Source organism: Leptinotarsa decemlineata, unplaced genomic scaffold (assembly GCF_025532065.1).
Source record: "Leptinotarsa decemlineata unplaced genomic scaffold, Ldec_3_MD MMD2_tig00000505_RagTag_RagTag, whole genome shotgun sequence".
In the NCBI taxonomy this organism is placed as follows: domain Eukaryota; kingdom Metazoa; phylum Arthropoda; class Insecta; order Coleoptera; family Chrysomelidae; genus Leptinotarsa; species Leptinotarsa decemlineata.
This window is the reverse complement of record NW_027412549.1, coordinates 2,744,790-2,767,952: the sequence shown is the minus strand read 5'-3', so window position 1 is coordinate 2,767,952 and position 23,163 is coordinate 2,744,790. Positions and strand designations below refer to the sequence as shown.

The 23,163-nt window shown below is 32.8% G+C and overlaps 1 protein-coding gene across 2 annotated transcripts in view; it reads left to right on the top strand.

The window, feature by feature from the left end:
- Positions 1–21,055, top strand: part of kkv (hyaluronan synthase-like protein kkv) — a 123,065-nt gene extending 102,010 nt beyond the window's left edge. Inside the window, exons 7-18 of one of the 2 annotated variants that reach the window (XM_074173787.1) lie at positions 143–472; positions 524–786; positions 1,904–2,078; positions 2,138–2,336; positions 4,214–4,646; positions 5,403–5,708; positions 9,077–9,321; positions 9,374–9,680; positions 12,793–12,969; positions 14,711–14,878; positions 14,939–15,182; positions 20,135–21,055. In XM_074173787.1, coding sequence (XP_074029888.1) covers positions 143–472; positions 524–786; positions 1,904–2,078; positions 2,138–2,336; positions 4,214–4,646; positions 5,403–5,708; positions 9,077–9,321; positions 9,374–9,680; positions 12,793–12,969; positions 14,711–14,878; positions 14,939–15,182; positions 20,135–20,454 — 3,167 coding nt within the window. In that variant the 3' untranslated portion in view covers positions 20,455–21,055. Of the gene's footprint in view, positions 1–142; positions 473–523; positions 787–1,903; positions 2,079–2,137; positions 2,337–4,213; positions 4,647–5,402; positions 5,709–9,076; positions 9,322–9,373; positions 9,681–12,458; positions 12,636–12,792; positions 12,970–14,710; positions 14,879–14,938; positions 15,183–20,134 lie in introns of both variants that reach the window. The other variant, XM_023174125.2, reaches the window with a different exon arrangement.
- Positions 21,056–23,163: the final 2,108 nt, after the last annotated feature.

Below are 23,163 nucleotides of genomic sequence, written 5' to 3'. Positions count from 1 at the left end.
AACAAACTTGACTTTTAGATTTTTGCGAAAGTTTTTTTCCTAGCTGTTCTGCTTTGTGGTACCGACGTATGCGATAGCCCACTCTTTATATTAATCGGTTGTCTTATTAGACGTTCTTAACATTAAATCAACATTTTTCCAGGTCTTCTTATCGATCAGAGCATGGGACTCAATAGACGCAGGGATGACGAAGCTGATGTTAAACCAGAAGACTTAGAGGAAATACAAAAAGAAAAAGCAGACGAATACTACGAAACTATATCCAACCACACTGATGGATCATCTCCGAAGAATGTAAAGAACTCTGACCATATTACCAGAATTTACGCTTGTGCTACTATGTGGCATGAAAACAAAGAAGAAATGATAGAGTTTTTGAAGTCCATTTTAAGGTTAGACGAAGATCAGTCGGCCAGGAGAGTAGCACAAAAATATTTGAGAGTCGTGGATCCAGATTATTACGAATTTGAAAGTAGGTGTTATTGATAATATATAACTCAAGAGTTTCACAATCTCTTTTTAGCCCATATTTTCTTTGACGACGCCTTCGAAATTTCCGATCACAACGACGATGATACTCAAGTAAACCGCTTCGTTAAGCTTCTTGTAGCTACTATCGATGAAGCAGCTTCAGACGTGCATCAAACCCACATTCGTGTACGGCCTCCTAAGAAAATTCCGACCCCATATGGTGGTAGGTTGATCTGGCAGTTACCTGGAAAAACTAAGATGATTGCTCACTTGAAGGATAAGATGAAAATAAGACACAGGAAAAGATGGTCCCAGGTAAGCTGAACAACAGTAGTGGAAAGTTTTTTCATTTCATGTTTTGTCAGACATTTTCGAGCGGATAATTAATGATTGATGAGAAACCAAGCTTTAAGTACATGTAATGAAAATTGAGAAATAGAAAAGTATTGAGAAATTTCAAAATGAAAGTTTAGTCCCTCAATGAAATTGAATTATTTGGAAGAGGACTTAATTGAACATGTATTAAGTTACCCCATTCCAAAAACAAATGTATATAGGGTCTGCTTTCATACCAATTCTGCAGCCCAATGGATAGATATGTCTTCCAATTAGATCATCAGTTTTAGTCAATTATTTTTTCTTTTGGGATATAGTAATTATTACTTCACCCTTCATTTTCTTAGTAGGTTTACTTGCTCAGGAACTGTTTTGCTACCTCGATTCGTTTTGTGGAATTTCAGCATGGATTTCTGAAAAAACAAATATACAGGTATAGTTCTCCTTGATTTTGTCGTTTCATAAAAAGATGCAGTGATATCTTATGAACCGAAGTAAAAAAATATTGATTAAAAACAACAATGAAAATATTATGTCAGATAGAATATCTAGCAAGACGGGAGTTGCCAAAGGTAATATCTTGGGTCATCTGTTTTTTATTATGTTTCTTAACGACCTTACCAGCGTGGAAATACTATTAGCATTCACTTAATCAATTATCCAGATATTACCAACTCACTTATAACAGAGAAAACTGTTGATAAAATGATAGCAATCAATAAATCATATATGGTGAATTGTGAGAAGTGGTTCAATCCTAAACATGCGACTCAAAGTATTGTTTTCAAGATAAATGAAAATACGCATTCTTCACCCAAAGATATAGCATAAGGAGACATTGAAGTACGCATTACTGACGAGCGTAATGTTAAGTTAAATTATCTTCTGAACTATCCTTCAAACTATCTCAACAAAAGTGTTCTTGCAAACCTTCAAAACAACTACAGAACAGATGACATTGTTGAAAATAAATTTGTCCTGTCATAATACACCCTTTCTAGGGTAGTGAAGAAATGGAGTGAAAAAATGTTTTTACCAAAAAATAATTTTACTCCATTTCATTTGTAACAGAAAATGAAACACAATTTTCATTTAGGTGATGTATATGTACTACCTTCTGGGACACCGACTCATGGAACTACCTATTTCCGTTGACAGAAAGGCAACCATTGCTGAAAATACCTATTTATTGACCCTGGATGGGGACATCGATTTTCAACCGTCTGCCGTATTGCTGCTCATAGATTTGATGAAGAAAAATAAAAACCTAGGTATTTATTTTTAATAACAATTTTATATTTCAATTTCCAACTGATAATTTTTTTCCTAGGGGCTGCTTGTGGCCGTATCCACCCAGTGGGATCAGGTCCTATGGTATGGTACCAACTTTTCGAATATGCAATTGGTCATTGGCTGCAAAAAGCTACTGAACACGTTATTGGCTGTGTGCTTTGTAGCCCAGGTTGTTTTTCTCTCTTCAGAGGAAAATCACTGATGGACGACAATGTAATGAAAAAATATACCACAAGGTAAAGTAAAGACACCGGTTTGATAAAATCATAGTAATTATTAACGATTCAGTTTTTTTCACGTTCAGTCGTGTATGATTACAAGGTATTCACTGTACATAAAAACACGTACTCGTTTACTCACTCGATGTTTGTCGCCATCTTCAGAGCTACTATAAAATAGATATTTATCAAACACTAATTTGTTGTACATTTTCAGAAAAACTATTGACGACGTGGTTCTCCGTTTGTACTCACGATGTCAACGACATCGTCGATAGTTTTTCTGGAAATGTACAACAAATCATGGTTTAATAGTTATGAATTTTCATTGTAGCCCAGAAGATGGTGACAAACGTCGCCGAAACGTTGGCAATTGAACTATAAGTAAATAAGTACGTGTTTTTTATCCAGCTGCCAGTGAATGCCTTCTTTTCCAAAGAAAGAAAGGAATCAATTGATTTCAAAATGAACTGTTTACAAAGACGTGTAGATCAAGCAACTGGAAGAAAAATCCCTACTGAAACAACAACTTTCATATAAACATCGAATTACACGAAAGAAAAATTCTTTCGAAACAACTATTTTTTTATGAACAATGAATTATACAAAAAACACTTTCTCCTATTCAGTTTGTACTCCAACCATTCGTTGTGGAATGGAATCAGTATCATTAACTTTATTGCCTCTCAATGTATCATATGAAAGAGATAAAATTTACTTACAGGGAACACTTACAGGGGTATATACCCTTTTCAATTCAAATATTAGTATCGTACACTCACATCAATATCAATAACAGGAACAATTTTCATAATCCCCATTATATTACGAAATACATACATTTTCATTTGATATATTTTTGGTATTTCTTATTCAGAATCATATTCTTGAATAAATAGATCTTTATCGAGTTAGATATTTTAATATACACAAATATTCATAATTTACAAAAGTAAATTACTAAAAATCAATATTAGAGTAGGAAATGAATAATAATCATATAATCACTCCAAATAACAAATTTTTAAAAATAATAAAAAAAATCACACACACAAAAATGAACATTTTATTATGAAAAAAAATGTGTAAGTGAAGTCCTATTTTTAACAACACTGGATAGGTTATTATATTCGCGAAAACCTTTGAAGAAAAGTGAATTTTGGGTATAATCGTTAATAGTTGTTTTTGATATATAATAGATTCTTGAACATGGGTATGATGGAGCCAGTTGATTCAGTATTTTATAGTTGTGAATTATTGTACGATAGTAAAGGCGTTTGAAAACTGGTAACCACTGCAAAGAATACTACATGAAGTTGATGAAAGTGGAGCAATTCATTTGTAAAAGTATTCTCATTCTCATGATTTTGTAGTTTTTCTAGTTAATATATTTCATTTGCAATGAAAAGAAATAACCAATAATCAATAATCAAAATACAGTTAAATAGTTGTCTTGCATTACCATACAGTAATTCCAAGATTTTGAGATTTTCTCGAAAAAAAATTATAACTTCTTCGTTATTTTTTGATGAATATTTCTCTGAAATATTTTGAACTTTAACGATTTTTTCAAAAGTTATAGTTAAAGTAATGATTTCAATATCGAGTAAGTTATACCTAAATTTATTGGCAAATATCATTGCTTTGATTTTGGACACATTTAGTTCCAGTTTATTGGACAGGCTTCTTAACATTCTTTATTACATCGTTCCTTGCTAGCATAGTTGATGAACTCACAGTCGATGAATTGTTCAACATTTACCAACAGGAATTGTATCTTGTATGTATGTATTGTTCAAAATATGTAAACATATCAATATCGTTCAATTTCACTGTCTTAATAAATGTCATTTTATCAATACAATGGGCTACAGCCAACCACATAATTTTTACAGTTCTGCCGAAGCGAAACACTACGTCCAATACGATCAAGGAGAAGATCGTTGGTTGTGCACATTGCTCCTCCAAAGAGGATACAGAGTGGAGTACTCAGCTGCTTCAGATGCCTACACCCACGCTCCAGAAGGCTTCAACGAATTTTTCAACCAGCGGCGTAGATGGGTACCATCAACTATTGCCAACATCATGGATCTACTTATGGCGTCCAAGAAAACCATCGAAGTCAACGACAACATCTCAATGCCTTATATTGGATACCAGATTCTTCTCATGGGCGGTACCATCTTAGGACCCGGTACTATATTCCTTATGTTGGTGGGGGCGTTTGTAGCGGCGTTTCAGATTGACAATTGGACTAGTTTTTATTATAACATTTACCCGATTTTGTTCTTCATGTTAGTTTGTTTCACTTGCAAATCAAATCTACAGGTGAGTAAAAATTTATTACTCATATTTATATCCACCAATTTCTTAAACATTAAAATTGCTGAATAAGTTAAACGGAGCTGGAGTAATGGCATCAGAATAAATTTTGAAATTCTTGTTTGTATAACAATAATATGCGTTCATTTTCTTAAGAAAAATGTTTCAGCTTTAATAATTTGGGTGTCATTTTTGATAGCAAATTAACTTTCAGTGAACATATTGAGTCTAGTTGAGGCTGCAGTGTTCAACGCAAGTGTCCTGAATATATGTTCTTTCAGGATAATAGCCACTAACACAGTAGGGAAAATGACATGAATGAACTTTCAGATACTTTTAATCACCAACTACTAAAACAGAGACGTGATTTCTTGGCCCTAACTATTCTGTACACTATAAATAACAGAAGACTAGATTGTCTAAATCAATTTTCATGTACCAAGGTTAGTTTTGCGGCAAGAAATTTCGTTTCTTATAACATATTCTAGAATTAATTTGCTACTCATGTTTCACTTCTTGTGATATAAACAATGATAATCTCAACATTATTTCGACTCTTTATTAGCAGAATCAGAATTAATTATTTCTATTTCAGATTTATACTTAAACTCCTAATTGAACTATTACTACTTTTAGTAATCATTCAATTTCCTTGTTGCGAAATATAAGTACCCTTCCTCCAAAGTATACAGTTTTTTCTCAAAATTATTTTTACATTACATCATGTTTTGTCTGATTTGTTTTGTTTCCTAACTTTTTCAGCTACTGGCCGCCCAAATTCTATCCACTGGCTATGCCTTGATCATGATGGCTGTGATTGTTGGTACAGCACTTCAGTTACGTGAGGACGGTGTTGGCTCTCCATCGGCCATTTTCTTGATAGCTATGACTGGATCTTTCTTCATTGCTGCTTGCTTGCATCCACAAGAATTTTGGTGTATCGTACCAGGCATTATTTATCTGTTATCCATCCCTTCTATGTACTTGCTGTTGATTCTATATTCGATTATTAATCTAAACAATGTATCCTGGGGTACAAGAGAAGTCGCAGTCAAAAAAACGAAAAAGGTTAGTTTTGAATTCAAATGTGGTGGAATTAGCGTGTTTCAATGAAGGTATTCAGATTCTCTTCAGCTTTAAAATTTCAATAATAACAATACCTACATTTTTTAGGAAATTTACAGATGGTTCTTTTCGGTGCAAAAAGGAAAAGAGAGGTCCGTTCAAATAAAACGTCCCCTAACGGCTATTGAACTACAAAAAAAATTCTTTATTGATAATTCTAACATATATCTGCTTCACATATAGTGAAGGGGAATACTTGAAGACTGGCTGTAAAATAAATTATTGAAAAAAACAATTCGTTCAGGCCAGTCTCAACTCACCTAGAGTCTAGGTAAATTGGAGACTACTTTGCACTGACGAGTGGTCAATTAGCCTGAAACTGGTACTCCAATAATTGAAAATCGATTTCGGCAATTGTATCGCCAACAGCAAATGCAGGAATTATTCCTGTGAAGAATCATGCAGTGAAACCTGTCGGATATAATCCAGCGTCCTTCGTGCTATTAGCATAGGGAGTAGTTGTTTTCTGTGTCAGTCCACTAATTCACACAGACCGTCCTGAACAAATTGTTTTTTTAGATAATTTGATATATATTTTCTTCGGAAAATTTCAACACAACCATATTTTCATAAAGTATTCATTTAAAATCTGTAACAATCTGAGTTCAACCAGACCAGATTCACTCATCTTCAAGTACTTTTTTTTGAACTGATGAAATTTTTAAGACAAAATCTCATTATTATTATTTTATTTCAAATATTAAGTTGTTTCGAAAGTTTTGACTGAAGATATGTAACTGCTAGAGAACAACTAGCGGTGAGGGAAGAATGTGGCCATTTACTATTTGTGTTCATTTGTAAGCCAGAGTTCCTTCTTGACTAAAATTCAGTTGATCAATTCTTCTGAAAGAATAACATTGGTGACCCAGACGTGATCACGATATGGAACAGCGTAAATCCCAAAGACTTGGTACCGGTTTGAATAGAAGCCTATCGATGAATTTTGTTTGGCAAATCGTTAACAAATCCCAAAAACTTTAAATGGTGAGTTCGAGAAAACAGTCGTGAAAGAGCCAACTTCCTTGAGACATGACCAAAAATCAGAAGTATGCTCAAAAATTTCTAGAAAGCATGAACGTTCCTGTGAAAGTTCTATAGATTTAGAAATGAAGAGAAATGCTACAGAAATAGAAAATCAACGAAAATTTCTGAAATTGAAAGAGAAAGACATAGAAAATAGTCTACATTACGCATTAGTCAAAGACGAAACGGATTGGTTTAAGTTTGACGATAGTCGTGTCACTAAGTGTACTGGCGATGTCTTGAATTTAATGGAGCCTCTAGAGACACCCTACAGTTTGTTTTATATAAAGAAGACATTGGCAAATCAAGATCTTCAGATGATGTGGTGCTGCAGGTTTTTCCGGTTTTCCTGCAGCTGAAAAAGCGAATACGCCACTGGAATCAATGAAGTCACCCCGTAGCGCCAATTAATTTTTGTTGTTGTTTCATAATTTCATGACTTGTATTACTTTCTTCTTTAATGTTTACATTTACTTCAGATGCAAGAAGCATCACATAAAGCTTCAGTCTGAAACATTTAGTTTAGCTTCAAGAGAAGACTCGGTAAATGAACATTAACACAGAGTGCTGTAGCCCAATGAGTTGAAAATATATCTATCCACCGAGAGCAAGTACCTGAAATGGTAGAAAGAGTACGAAAAAGTGACGAAAAAGAAATTATGTTGAAATTGCAAAGATATCTCAAAGGAGAGGCTAAATCCACAGTTGCTGGAATATTTTTAACGGTTAAAAACGTGGAAAATGTCATTTCTACTTTGGAAAACCGATTTGGCAGACCTGAATATATAATTGACACAGTAATTCATAAAATACGAAAAAATCCTTTCATCAAAGACGGCAGTTTGGAAAAATGTATTCACTTTTCATCTGAAGTGAACAATATGGTGTCTATAATGAAGAGTTTGGATAATAAACGTCACCTAGAAAATCTTCAACTGATAGAGTTGCTTGAAAAAATTTCAGAAATTATGAAGCTTTTATGGTAAAAAAATCAAAGGCAAAAAAGGTAACGTAAATCTTGAAGAATTTAGTACATAGTTGAAAGAAAAGGCAAGTTCTGCATGTTATGTTAGTACCCCTCGTTTGAATACTGAATTTCGTTAATCAAAATTCACTAATTTTAAGAAAAATGAAAGGCTTTTCAACACGACCGAAGCGAAATCCAAAATATGCAATTACTGTGATCAGTCTCAGCACCACGAAGTTACCTGCCATCAAATGCAATTGGATAGTTTTGAAAAAAGATGGGAAATTCATAATGAATATCATAATGAAGAGTCGGCCAATTCCATCACATAACATGTTTATCATTCAACTCCACCACTTCACCACTTGGTCTTCCATTCTGAGAAGTATCTTCAACAAATTTTTAATTCAGTATCGAAACTGGGTTGGTCTGTTTACTGTTCTGTTTTTTGGTTTAATTTTTTTGAGACAAACCACAAGCCCTACAAGAAAATCCTTAAGGCGCTCTAAGAGCGGTGCCTGTGCGAAAGTAGTGATTCTCATTGGATTTGAATCGCTGGATATTAAATCCATTTGGAAAAACGTTCTCAGGAAGTTTATTTCACTCGAGCGCAGTGCGGTTACTGTTCTCCTAGATTCATTCTTTATTATTTTCATTTGTATTCCTTATCAATACCCCTAAATATTTTAAATTGAAAGGGTATATTTTTAGGAGAGATTAATTTTTGGGAAAGAAAGTTTATGGCCTTCTACTTCTCCACCTTGATACAGAAAATTTGGGAATCTTCCAAAGAAACGAAGGAATCAATTTCAAAAAATTAACTCTATACAAAGATGTGTAGATCATACAAAGAAGTAACTTTCAGACACAAACTGGAAAAAAAAGTCCTCTCGAAACAGCTATTTTTATATAAACATTGAATTACACGAAAGAAAAATACTTTCGAAACAATTACTTTTATATGAACGCTGAATTATAAGAAAAACACTTTTCTCTATAACGTTTGTATTCCAAACATTCTTTGGAAGATTCTCATATTTTTTGTATCAAGATGGAGAAGTAGAAGGCCAAAAACATTCTTTCATAAATATTTTGTTTTGTTTTTCCAAATAAATATTGTTTATCGTCAATTCACATTAGTTCGATCTCTATTGGAATTTTTTAAACATTTCCAAAATACTGTTGTAATTAATCATTTTCTTCAGCATTCTCGGTTTCTTTCCAGATATCTACTTAATTTTAAAAGTATTCACCATCCACTTCTGTGATGTAATAATAATAAATAATTGACACTGCACTAATATTTGTGATCAATTTTAAGGAAATTGAAGAGGAGAAAAAAGCAGCAGAAGCAGCCAAGAAACAAGCAAAATCAAAATCGCTACTCGGTTTCCTACAAAGTGGAGGTACCAATGACGATGACGAAGGCAGTATCGAAATATCCTTAGCGGGGCTCTTCAGATGTATGCTGTGTACACATCAAAAAGCTGGTGATGAAAAGGCACAACTTATGCACATTGCTGACTCTTTGGACAGCCTAGCCAAAAGGCTGGATCACATTGAAAAGTAAATTTTCAACTTCAGAAATGGTCCTTGTAATAATATATCTCAATTTCAGAGTTGTAGATCCTGCAGGTCACCATTCAAGAAAGAGGAGTATGTCGGCATCATCTCGACATGGTGGCGAACCCTTATTGAAAACTGTCAGCGAGGAGGAAGAACAGAGAGAATCGAGCGAATCAGATGACGATACTATTTCTGTGACTCCAAGAAATAAGAGAGACGATTTGGTGAACCCCTATTGGATTGAGGATCCTGACGTTGGCAAGGGAGAAGTCGAATATTTGAATAGTAACGAGTTACAATTCTGGAAAGATTTGTTAGCAAAATATCTATATCCTCTTGATGAAAATAAGGAAGAGAAGGTAATGTTTTCACTACAGCGGTTGAAAAATACATTTCATTTTTTTGCATTACAACTGAATAGCATTATAAAGAAAAACTTCACTCTAGGATTGTCACCAGTATTATACAGTGTCATCCCCAAAGTATGCACCATATGGGAAACTTATTTATTAAGGGTTATTCGACAAAAAGTTATTCTTGATAAAAGTTTGTGCATCCCCTAAAACTAAACATGGACCAACAAAATGCAGTAAATCACACGTAATATACGAGGAGCCTTCATATATTTGATTTTGAGACAAGATTAAAGTACTCTTATTTTGAGAAATCACGGGAAAAATAAAACTTCGCTTGGATGGCCATGACTTCAAATCTGTTCATGCTGAACAACTCTTTTGAATAACATTTTCCGAAATTTTTCAAAATAAGAGTACTTTACTCTTGTCTCAAAATCAAATATTTGAAGGCTCCTCGTATATTACGTGTGTTTTACTGTATTTTTTTGGTGCATGTTCAGTTTTAGGGAATGCAAAAACTTTTATCAGGAATAACATTTCGTCGAAAAACCTTTAAAAAATAAGTGCATACTTTGGGGATGACACTGTAATTATTTCCAAGTCAGGCATTTTTTTTTCATTCGAGTAATCTAAGAATATTAGAAAACTGCCTTCATAGTTGATTTCTAGTTCGCAAAAATAAATATATATTCACAATAACTTGAATAGTGAGACCCCTTTTCAAACATTATGAGAAAGTGGGTCCTCCTATGAATGGCAACCTTTGAAAGTCGAGACTTGTACGAGCAATCATTACATTATCATCATCAGTTTAAAAACTTGATGAAACATTTCATAGGGAGATTTTCACTTTAACAGATTTTACAAAAACAACACGTATTTCTCTATACAAATGCTTTCTCAAGCAGGGATGATGAGGTGCAGCCATTGTACAACTCATCTCTATCTACCTACTCTATCTATCACCAAGTCCAATCAGATAATTAATTCTACGTTAGAAAGCCACCTGAAAAAAAGGATAAATCCCCTACGAGGACCTAATGAATTGTGAATTTTCCGTTCTTTAGGATGGTTTTCTTGCCTCGAATTTATTTTACGATTTGACCTTAGGTCGTAAGTGACATTGTTAAATGTAGTTACCAGGGCCTGAATTTTCTTGTGAAGAACAATCCACTTTAAGATTGACAGACCATTGTAGATCTACTGAGGACGTGATCGACGGTAAGTCTGCGTCTACCTTGGACAGGTGGGTAAGCAACACAAATACGTGGCTTGGAAGGAAGCCAGACGACGATGTGCAGCTCTCAAATAATACCTGTAGAGTGTAGATCATCTTCTGTAAAATATTCTGCGGCAGCCATAATGACATACTGAAGAGATTGAAATTGATTGGTCGTAATTGAAGTTGTATGTTAAGCAACCTTCCCATAAGAGAGCATACGTAAGTCATACCTGACGATACATTAGATTCAGCCATGCAGGACTCTTACAGTTTGGGTGAGTCATCATATGAGCATAGGCGTTTGTTGACCTGCTCAGTAGAGTGGGTAGATAGAGATAAAGTATAAAAGGGGTTTAACTTGAGAATAATTCATAACTCCTGTTTGAGGAAGCTATTATTCAACGAAGCGCGCTAAAGAATTTTTTTTCAGTAAATGGTATTATTGAGATTCCAAATAAATTTTCATCAAGTATCGGCCAGTTCCATTCGACATTATCAGTATGTTTTGCGAGGTTTGGTGATCCAAATAATATTTTCAAATGCTGTAGGGAAAGGAATCACAACTTTTTTCGTAGATGAACAATTTAGTTTTTGCCAACGTTTCGGACTTTATTGAATACATCATCGGAGCTTTAACATTAGTGTATCCATTCTAAAAAAGCGGTAAAAAAATAGAAGTTTATATATTTATTTATTTTTTTTAATGTGTCTGTGGTTGTATGAGTTTCATATAATCAGTCGTTATTTTCCTTTGGTTGCGTACCTATGTTGTCTGTTACATATTCATGTTTTGCAACATGAATAAACTAATTTTTGAGCCCTGATGATGGATCCAATGAAGTCCGACAAGTTGGCAAAAATTATTCATCTACGAGATTTTTTTAACCATTTCCCAACTAATAAAAACACAGCATTTGGAAATTATCAGTATGTTCAGTTCTTTTCATTTTCATTCATGTTTTTCTTCGGGAAAACGTTTTTTTTACACGTGTTTGAAAAATTATAAATGCTTATGGCATAATGAGAATGTAAAAGCGGCAGTCTACTCCGAAAACTTGCTGCTTTACATGTCTTCATGATGATTATAATAATCATTGCATTTCATTAGTTCGGACTTCCATTCATTGTCTAATATGATATAAAATGATTTGAAATCCCTGAAAGAATCATTATAATTGAAAAGATTAGCTGAAAAGTTACTTCACTGAATAAAACTCCAAAAATTTGATTTATTCAACTTGCTACTCGAATTGTGACTATAATTAGATACATATACTGAAAGAAGATTCAAATATGTTTTGGAGGTTCTCGAATTATATTGATTGTGTTTTAATTTTGTATTCATATTGTTCCAGAAGAAGTATGATTATTTATAACTTTTTGAAGTATTTAGAACAAATTTTTTATTACTAAAACTTCAACACAATCGTGAGAAGAAATCAAAATATTTCATATTGACGAAAATGTATATCATATCTAATACTGGCTCAATAATATTGGTGTAATATGTATCAATCTTTTTGAATATTTTACTAAACATTATTCTGCAAAAATTATAGGCCCGTATAGCTGCAGATCTCAAGGAATTGCGTGACCAATCAGTCTTTGCTTTCTTTATGATGAATGCCCTCTTCGTTTTAATAGTATTCTTGCTGACATTGAAAAAAGACAACCTCCACATAAAGTGGCCCTTTGGAGTTCGAACTAACATTACCTACGACGAGAGTACACAAGAGGTAACTTTAATGGGATTGCATGGTATTTTTGTCGGTATATTTATCTAAACAATATGTGTCAACTTCGTTTTCATTTGCTAGGAATGTGTATGTGCTGACAAGGAACCATGTAGCCCACAAATACATCTGATCTAATCCCTACTGAATTTCTTTACAGGATAGGATAGCGAAAGATTTGATTGAACTGCGGAACAAGTCGGTTTTCGCTTTCATCATGTTTAATGCTTTGTTCGTCTTAGTGGTATTTCTTCTTCAACTCAATAAGGATCAGATCCACGTTAAGTGGCCGTTAGGAGTTAGAACTAATATTACATATATTGAGGAGACTTCCGAGGTATTTAAAGGCTTACTTGAGTCTTCTGAGATGGATTCTGGATACTAATGAGTCTTTGGCGTAGGATTTAACTCCTGTAATATGTTGTGTTAACTATAACTCTGACCCATTCATAGTTTTATTTTTGTCGGGCGAGAACCTGGAACAGAAATGAACTGTAAAAAAACAAGAGTCCGCAAAGAGAGCTTGAAATATATTATGAAGTTTCTCGCAAAGAATTTCACACTCTGCTGATTTTTCAAAGAAGTTTTGTAATTCTCATGGTAAACAAGTCTTGAGTGTTACAATTCTTAGAATTCTAGGAAGATTTGACGATGGTTAATTAACCCTACATAAACTTTGAGTGTGGGTCACTGTTATTGATACATGTCTACTTACTGGATCTTCAATACACTTTCTTGTGATTAATACACCTTTTCGGAGCAAGTTTTGTTGCGTTATATAACAACAAATCATCACGTAATAAATGGGTACAAGGTTTTTCCGGACACCTAAATCACATCACACATTTACCCTTAATTTTCACTATAATAATGGTGATGAGATAATTCTATAAGAAGCACTATGTACATTTCCACCTGTGGAGGAATATAATCTATTAACAATTCATACTGACCATAAAAACTGACCATATCGCTGAACATTTACCTACCTGTTATTTAATACTCATCCTCACATCCATTATTCCATTATTAACCTCATATCCATCATTTGCCAATGTCACTATTTTTTATATATAAATTAGAAAAAATAACTTGCCAAATATGAGTTTGAGTAGTGATTAGAACATTTTTAAAAAGTGGAAACAATTTTTGGAGTAGGTAATCAAATTACAAATGAATTGAGATTTTCAAATTTTGCCTCAGTTCATCAAACTACTTTTATATAATTGATCAGATTGTGTTATTTACTTGTCTTTCTGCAGGAAAATAATCTCAAAGTCTATTGATTTTAGCCAAGACTATATGTCTTCAAATTATGAAACATATTCATTATTAATTAACAAATATCACAAAAAACAAGATGTTTCTTTTTCATTTCATTTTCATAACAAAAATCATTCATTCAAACATATTCAAAATCATTTAACATCTAGTTTTTTTCATTTTAATATTTTTTTGTCATCATGAACATTTCAAAATATATTCACCTTCATCATTATATCAACATCATTTATTATTCAACTACCGCGAGATCATGTGCCCAATACCCAGAAATGCTCACAAATCAATATTTCAGATATGTCGTCCTTGATGGTATTCCTGGATATTCGTCAAGAGATAATCCATTTTTGTGTTCTTCTACTCCATTCTTTGTGAATAATTACAATTTGAGTTGTGTTTAATATTAAATATGGTCATTTATGTTGGTAATATTTATAACTAAAAATCAACCATTTTCTCATTTTGCAGTTTACGATTATATACTTTAATTTAAAATGGGTGATTTTTAGTAAATTTTGAATGCATGATACCTACTATTTGCATGGTGAGAATTGGAATGGTTTCATAAAAAGTAATTACTCAAATAAATATAATAATGAATTGTTCATAATACTTAAGTGATGAAGTAAATCTTTCAAAACTCACCCTAAAAATAGATGTACCTACTTTTTTGAATAATTGCTCACACAAACTAGTAAATTTTGATTATTGCAAACTAATAGTTTTTGTGTGAAAATTTTGAGAAAACCTGCTATTATGAAATTTGAGCAGATGCAATAAATTGAAACGTATTCTAGGTTCATATCTCAAAGGAATACCTGCAGCTGGAACCTATTGGTTTAGTATTTGTATTCTTCTTCGCACTCATCTTGGTCATCCAGTTTGTTGCTATGTTGTTCCATCGATTTGGAACCATAGCTCACATCTTGGCCTCGACTGAGCTCAACTGGTCATGCACTAAAAAGGTATGAAGGTTCATATACTTGTCGAATGAAAAAACAACAAAACATTCGTTATCTTTTTAGAAAGAGGAAATGTCTCCCAATGCGCTGTTAGATAAGCAGGCAGTGGAGATTGTCAAGCAGTTGCAGAGGCTGCAAGGCATTGATGGTGACTACGATAATGATTCAGGATCTGGTCCAGATAGAATTGGAAGGAGAAAAACAATACACAATCTGGAAAAAGCAGCCCAGAAGAAGAGACAAATCGGAACTTTGGATGTGGCGTTTAAAAAGAGATTTGCAAAGCTCAATGCCAATCCTGAAGGAGGTAGGTTATAAAAATTATTTTTGATTTTCGTAAATCCAAAATAAGAGAACATACTGAAAATCGATATGTTGAGAAATTTAAATTAGATAGATAACAACCCTTCATCCATATTTCAAATAGGGTAAATAAATGGCAAGCAGATTACTAAGAAAACAATGTAAATGAATGTACATACATTTCTTAGGTACCTAAACTCTTACTCATTCTAAAGCATTGTTATAATACATACACTCCATATTAAAACAACCTTTATGGAACATAAAAGTGTCATGGTTGTTAGACCAGATGTGTATTTTATTAATTCTGAATTCATAATTTGCTAAACATCCCTCTATTTTTTAATTGTAACGCACTATCTGATATAAGTATATAGACAAATTTTAGGGTCAACATTTTGTCGAATTTCAAAGAATGTATACATCTCGAATGCCTATTATAATTTACAAGCCCTTTCAGATCGCCACATATTTCCCATTAGAGTAAAAAAAACCATCACGAAAACCAACAAAAGTAACTAATCTTTTCACAACTGAGTCATAAACCCAAGGCATCATAGCATATTTTATCCATCAGGCAGAGTAAAATTTTCCAACTATATTCAAACTACAATGTTGAGAATCCACTTTTAAGGCAAATATATTTCATACGATTCAACACAGTGAAGATCTATTCACAAACCAAACTGTTTGGTGGCTGAGGTAAAGGTAACAATAACTTTATAAAACACTACTTCATTACTGTGCTCCACTGACTCGGATGATTTGATTATAATGCATGTGATTTTTCCATTATTGACTCATATGATCAAGATGATATTAACACAAAAGTTTCTTATCTTGTGAACTTGCTGCTGGATTTATTTGACAGGCATGGACCTATTATAAGATCGAGAATAACGAAAAATAGGGCTCCTTGGTTAACTTTAAAAGAAATGATGAAAACTCCAGATAATGCTCTAAATAAACGAACGAACACACTCTGAAGTACACCTTCAACTTTACAAAGATCATTATATAGGGTGATCCATATTGATGTGATGACATAATCGATATTTTTTTTAAATGCAACACCCTCTATTTGGTGTCAATTTTTAGATGATCCGTAACGAGCTGATTCCGAAAAGGTATGATACTTGGGGTCTAACGGACAGAATTTGAAAGATGTGCTCTTAGAAAATAAATTTTATTGAAGTCTAATATAAGTAAAAATTAATTAATTATTTTATATTTTTTTCTAATGATTGACTTAACAATGGGAAAGTAATCCAGTAATAACTACATAACTTTATTTTAAATGTTCGAACTGTTATGTTAGGTTAGGTCCAAAGTGAGTGGGTCTATTCGAACTGTAGTCCTTGCTGTATTTGACAGTAACCTAAACGTTGAATGAATTCTTGTTGAACCTTGTTTATGGTTTCTTGAGAAATATTGTTTATTTCTGTTCGAATTCTCTTTTATTATTCTTGAATATTTGCTGGTTTCGTTATATAAACAACATTCTTCAGATGACCCCACATAAAGTAATCCAATGGATTTAAGTCCGGCAACCTCGCTGGCCATTCAATATGTCCACGTCTACCAATCCATCAGTTCCTAAACATTTGGTCGAGATACTTTCGAACATCTGCAGTATAATGTGGAGGCGCACCATCCTGTTGAAACCATAAACTTTCATCAAAACTTCCAGGATTAATTCTACTGAGGAATAAATTAATTAAAGTAGGTACAAGATAACCCCTTAAAAACTGAAGGTATGTTGGCCCGTCTAAAGTACCGTCGAAAAAATAGGGTTCGATGATCCTGTTTCTTACAATGCCAGCCCATACATTTACATTTTGCGGGTATTGTGTATGATGCCCACGCATCCAGTGGGGGTTTTCTTTGGCCCAGTACCTACAATTCTGACGATTGACCCCACCATTTAATGTAAATGTGGCTTCATCAGAAAAAATTATATTTTTTACGAGGAGACGGTCTCGGTGACAGTTATCCATCATGGCTTCACAAAATTCTATATTCTGGATATTTTTCATTAAATAAGTTACACACTTCCATCTGAGTTCGCGATCTGTCTCCATAGCCAATCATCATAAGTATTTCAATGCTTTGCTTTACACTTAAATTCATTATACTACTTCAAATTAATTCGAAGCAATACTACAAAAAATTTACGAATTAATACAACAACTACTGTCCTATTTAACAGTTACTGAAAGTCAATCGAAATAATAACATTTCACAATAACAAAAAAAACTAGCTGCCTAGTATTTTGAAATTAATAAGAAATACTTGTTAGAACGGTTACTGTCAAGTACAGCAAAGACTACAGTTCGAACATTTAAAATAAAGTCATGTATTTATTACTGGATTACTTTTCCATTGTTAAATTAATCATTAGAAAGTATATAAAATAATTAATCAATTTCTACTTTTATTAGATATCAATAAAATTTATTTTCTATGCGCATATCTTTCAAATTCTGTCCGTTAGACCCCAAGTATTATACCTTTTCGGAATCGGCTCGTTATGGATTATCTAAAACTGACACCAAATACGGGGTGTTGCATTTAAAAAAATTACCGATTATGTCATCACATCAATATGGATCACCCTATAGAATATCAAAATTAAAAATCGACGTGTTTCAGGTAGTTGTAAAATGTCCTTTGGAAATATCGAATTTATTCCATACTTTGCGGACACACACTATAAATAAGGCGGTGAGATGGAAAAAAAGGCGTATTTTGTTCAACAATTTAATTTGGTTCTTATAAAAGAAATATGGAAAATTATAAAAAAATGCATTGTTGCCTAATAAATCCAATGACTTACCTGAAAATCTACAAGATGCTGATATAATTAATGATTATTTGATAAATTCAATTCCATCATGCAACCCTTTCCCTGATCTTTTGAATTTTTATAGTACCAACTGCCTGACCAACTCAAAACTTACATTTGAGGAAGTTAATTACCTTTTTGTGTCTGAAACTATTCGAAGTATCAAAACCAATGCTGCTGGGTGCGACAATCTCAATATGACGATGATAAAACTCTGCTGTCCTCACATTATTCCATACATTACACGTTGTTAATTGCTGTCTATCAGGAAATATTAGACCAGATGCCTGTAAAGGAGCAGTTGTGAGAGTTGCACCAAAAAAAGCCTAATCCAGTGGAATATAAGGATCTGAGAGGATTGAGTAGTCTTCCAGCTCTATCAAAGATACTGAAACGGGCAATGGATACACAGTTACGGAATCATCTGAGTAAATACTCACTGTTACCAGTAACTCAGTCTGGATTCAGGAAGGGATACAGCTGCACAACTGCTCTTCTACATGTCGTAGATGATGTATTCAGGGCTAAAGATCGAGGTTCATGTACGGCACTGGTATTGCTCGACTTTAGTAGGGCTTTTGATAACATAAACCATGACTTATTACTAGTTATTCTCCATCACTTAGGGCTTTCAGATGGAGCGATATCACTATTGCGTGAATATCTCAGTGAAAGGCAACAGAAAATCAACATCAATAGCAACTGCTCTCAATACCTCAATTTGGAATCTGGAGTTCCCCAGGGATTCACACTGGGCCCTTTACTGTTTATAATGTACACCGCGAGCATTCTGAAATGTCTTGAATTCTGTTCTGCATATTTGTATGCGGATGATATCCAGCTTTATTATGATTTTCCATCGTCTAATGTAATTGATGCTGGTATGAAAATAAATACTGATCTGAAATCATTCGTAAAAGCCGCTTACACCAAAACATTATCGTAGTATTGTATAGGATATGAACATCATGATTAATAGTAAAAACCTTGAAATAGTGAATGAAGGAAAAAGCCTTGGTGTCTTATTAGATTCAAATTCAAGATTTGAAAAACACATAAACAAACTGATCCAAGGAGCATATTTTTCTATAAAAATAATACATGGAAACAGATATTTTCTTCCCACCTCAATAAAAATTAGTTTATGTGAAACCATGGTTCTTTCTTTATTCAATTATGCACATATTTTATATCACCCGAATCTAACCACAAACTATGAATACAAAATCCAGAAAGTACAAAACTCGTGTCTTCAGCTAATACAAGGAGTAAGAAGGCACCAAAGGATTTCACATAAATTAAAAGAAACAAGATGGTTGAGTATACAAAACAGAAGACATCTCCATAGTGCATGTATGTATAATAAAATTATTACTGATAAAGCACCTCCATGTTTTTATCATAACTTGAACATTAGGTTCAAGGGAACATTTACTCACCCTTTATTCAAAACCCAAATGTTAATGCACTCATACAGCTACCAGATTACAAAAGTGTATAATAACATCCCTTCTGAATTGAAAAAATTGAGCCAAGGTCGTTTCAAAGTGTGGAATATGCTAATTACTACTGATGTATATGTGCAAGTGTGAATGCATCCATAATTGAATTTGAATAAAATTAGGTACGGACTACAAACTCTGATAGTGAAGACATCTTGAGGTTAAGTGGTAGAACAAGTCATCAGTGATATGAATGAATTGAACTTTGCCTTTTATTTCCAGGTAAAAATTATGAGAAATATGTACCTTTTTTTTGAAATAATAAAGAGCATTATTATTATTATTATTATACAAAATAGGGCCTGGTATCGATCCTTGTAACACCCCTGCAATGACGATTTGCAGTCATAGTAACCATATCATAGTAATCATAGTAACCATTTTTATGTCTTGCTGTGACTGATTTGAATGAAGTGAACCAGTCCAGTAATATTTCCTCCACCTCCAGTTTTGTCACAAAACTTTATAAAACGTTTCTTGTCACAAAATCTTGGTACTGTTTGTGATGGACTAAAATATGTTGCAGTCTTTCAATTCTAAAAATAGACACAGTGCCTGAAAACGCAGTGGTTTCCATTATTTTTCATTTTACTCATTCAATTTTGCAGGATCTCCGGTTCTTAGTAGGCGCATGACGATGAGACGTGAAACGATGAAAGCTCTTGAGGTACGAATCAACTCGGTTATGGCAGAACGTAGGAAATCCCATATGCAAACCCTAGGAGCTAAGAACGAATTCAACACCAACAATAACGTCCAACGAAACCATCGGAACAGTGTAGCCAGCAGTATACCTGCGAAAGATGTTTTCGAAAACGGACATGTCAACAAGGCCTTCGAAGAAGAAATTTACGGAAGCCGAAATTCTTTGCCCATGCATTCTAGGTCTAATAATGTCACTTGGATGGGAACAAATAATCGACTGTGATTGAAACTGGAAAAATGCAAATGGATTTTCAAATAAATATTTTTCAGGAGATTTTCAAAAACAGAAACCTTATGAATCAGGAGTATGTGAAAAAAGTAAAAATAAAAAACATTTATTACATTTTCAATAGATACTTTCAATTATTGATATAATTAGAAAGCATTGATTGAATTTGTAACCCAAGAAGCAAAAATAATTGGCTAGTGATTTATTAGAACTAGTATAGCAATAATAGATTTTTACAATATTGAATATATGAACATTACCAATAAAAACTGTAATTGAAAGAAGGAGCCAATCAGATACCCAGTGATCACTACTTGATTTTTTTTAAATCATAGGTAATTGTAGGACTATCACTTTACATTAAATACTCTACAAAATACTCATTTTTTATATCTCAACCACTGCCTGTCTATGGTGAACATTATGGTTCTGTAAATACTCCATTTTATGCCAACATTTTTTATATAAGACTTAACTATTTGTCAGCTCAACTTTTTAGGAGTAAAGACATTTTTGTACTTTTTAGGTTTTTAAGACATATTTATATTTTTTACATTAAGATTATGTGATATACAATAGATAATTTGTATATAAATTGTATTTCATTTGAACAAGACCCATTCCTTATAAGTAAAATTCATTCATATCCTATTGGGTGAACGTCAACCTATCAAATCTTCAGTATAAAATTTGTATTTGAATTATGAATGGTTTGACCTGTTACTTGATGAAAATCAATAAGACTATCTATCTATGATAATGAAAAAACAAATTTCATAAACATTTTTTATTTCTAGACGCGTTTTGCTAACACCGTAGCTTTCTTGGTAGAAAACACAAATAGTGATGGATGTTTTTTGGAGACAAACCTCGGGAAACACATGTATTGTAATACATAGCTAAATTTATTGAAACAGTGGCAACAAAAATCGATGAAAAAAACTAGAAATCCGCATTTGAAAAAAAAAAAAGGTTGAGGATGAAATCTAATGAAAGAAATGTCACATTGCAAAGTGGTTTATATCAGATTATAACAAATATGAAACAGTATTGAAAGTTTTTCTACCTTCTTTCGTATCATTGGAAATGGAGGTGGTACAGCCAAAAAATGAAATTCGACGATTTTAGTTTTTGCGAATATTTAAAAAAACACTGATATTCTCGATCTGAAAAGAGATTATTCTAAATCCCCAAACTAGGAATATATGTGTTTTTCACAACAATATTTTTCCGTGCTGGGAATCGAACGCTAAAACGTAAGATCTCGTTAATTCTCAGCACAGGTTTAGACTTTTAAGGGTTGTCGTTCGTAGGAGGGCGACAGCTGAAGTTAACGGAAAAACTGATTTTAACATACTTTTTACAAAAAAAAATTATTGTCACCTATGTGTTAACGTATACATAATAATTTTAACTCTCTGTTTTTATCTTTACTCATGAGCTAAGCTTCGAGACGAGAACATGTTTATTAAAGCATCAGTCAGTCATACATATCCAATAATTTTAGTTCATTTTCAGAATCTACTCCGAGCAGTGGATTTCTATAAATTCAATAAAAAACACTGTCAACTGAACAATATGTATTTTTTAATACTGTTTTAGACTGCAAGCTCATGCTCAATTTTTTGGGGTATCATATGACACTATATAGTAATGATGGCCTCATACCACCAGTTGTTAGTGGTGCACGTGAAAATATGGGAAAATTGAAAGCAACAAATCAAGTAGGGGGTAATTTGTCAAAAAATATTGTCCTTTACATACTACTTACGACTTGGATCTTTCTTAAACAAACGCCGTACAGATAAAAAAAAATGGGACAAGAAAATAGAACAAAAACATTTTTTTAATTGACCTCTATTTATATGCAAAAGTGATAAATTTCTTACAGGTTTCATAAAAGCAGTCCATCAAAATAAGTAATTTATTCTGTGATGCTCAATAAATTAGTTGGTTCTTGGGGTGGAAAACATAAGATCAACCTCTATCCCACAATTGGGTCATTTATTGTTGCAGGCATCAATTTCAAAATATTATTCGATATGAAAAATCTTTGGATAATATTCATTAATATTGAAAATCAACTCTAGGAAAGGGTGAAATTGATTGAGGTTTTTTAATACCTTACTGCAATTCAACTTAGAACTATTGCAATTGTTATTATTAAAATTATAAAGTTAAAAAGGACTTCAATTTTATAATACATTATTTTTTGAAATATCCCACTAATTTGTGTAAAATATATTTTTTAATTTATCATCATGTCACTTTTTTCAAGCATAGAAAAATAATAAAAAACATATCTTCTTATTTGAGATTTCAAATGGTCTTTTAGGTTGATGTTAATAGAATATTGTCAAATTTGTGCAAGTAATACAAATTTTTAAAACATCCAGAATCAACCTTCAATTCGATAAAATGAATTTTCTGAATTTTTTCAGCGAGCCCCATTTTTTATTTTTGCAATATAATAAATATTAAGACACTAAAAAATCATAGAGGAAATTAATGACATGCATTTTAATATGCTATCCTAGCCTCTATAAATTAAGTAATTTTTGTTAAGTACAGTGAAATATTACTATTGGGATTATTGTTGTTATTAAAGTTGAACAAATTCAATATATATAATTATATTTTTCGTAAGTTTTCAGATCCTAAAGAGAAAAGAAAACTGCTAAATAGTCTTTGAAAGACACTTTT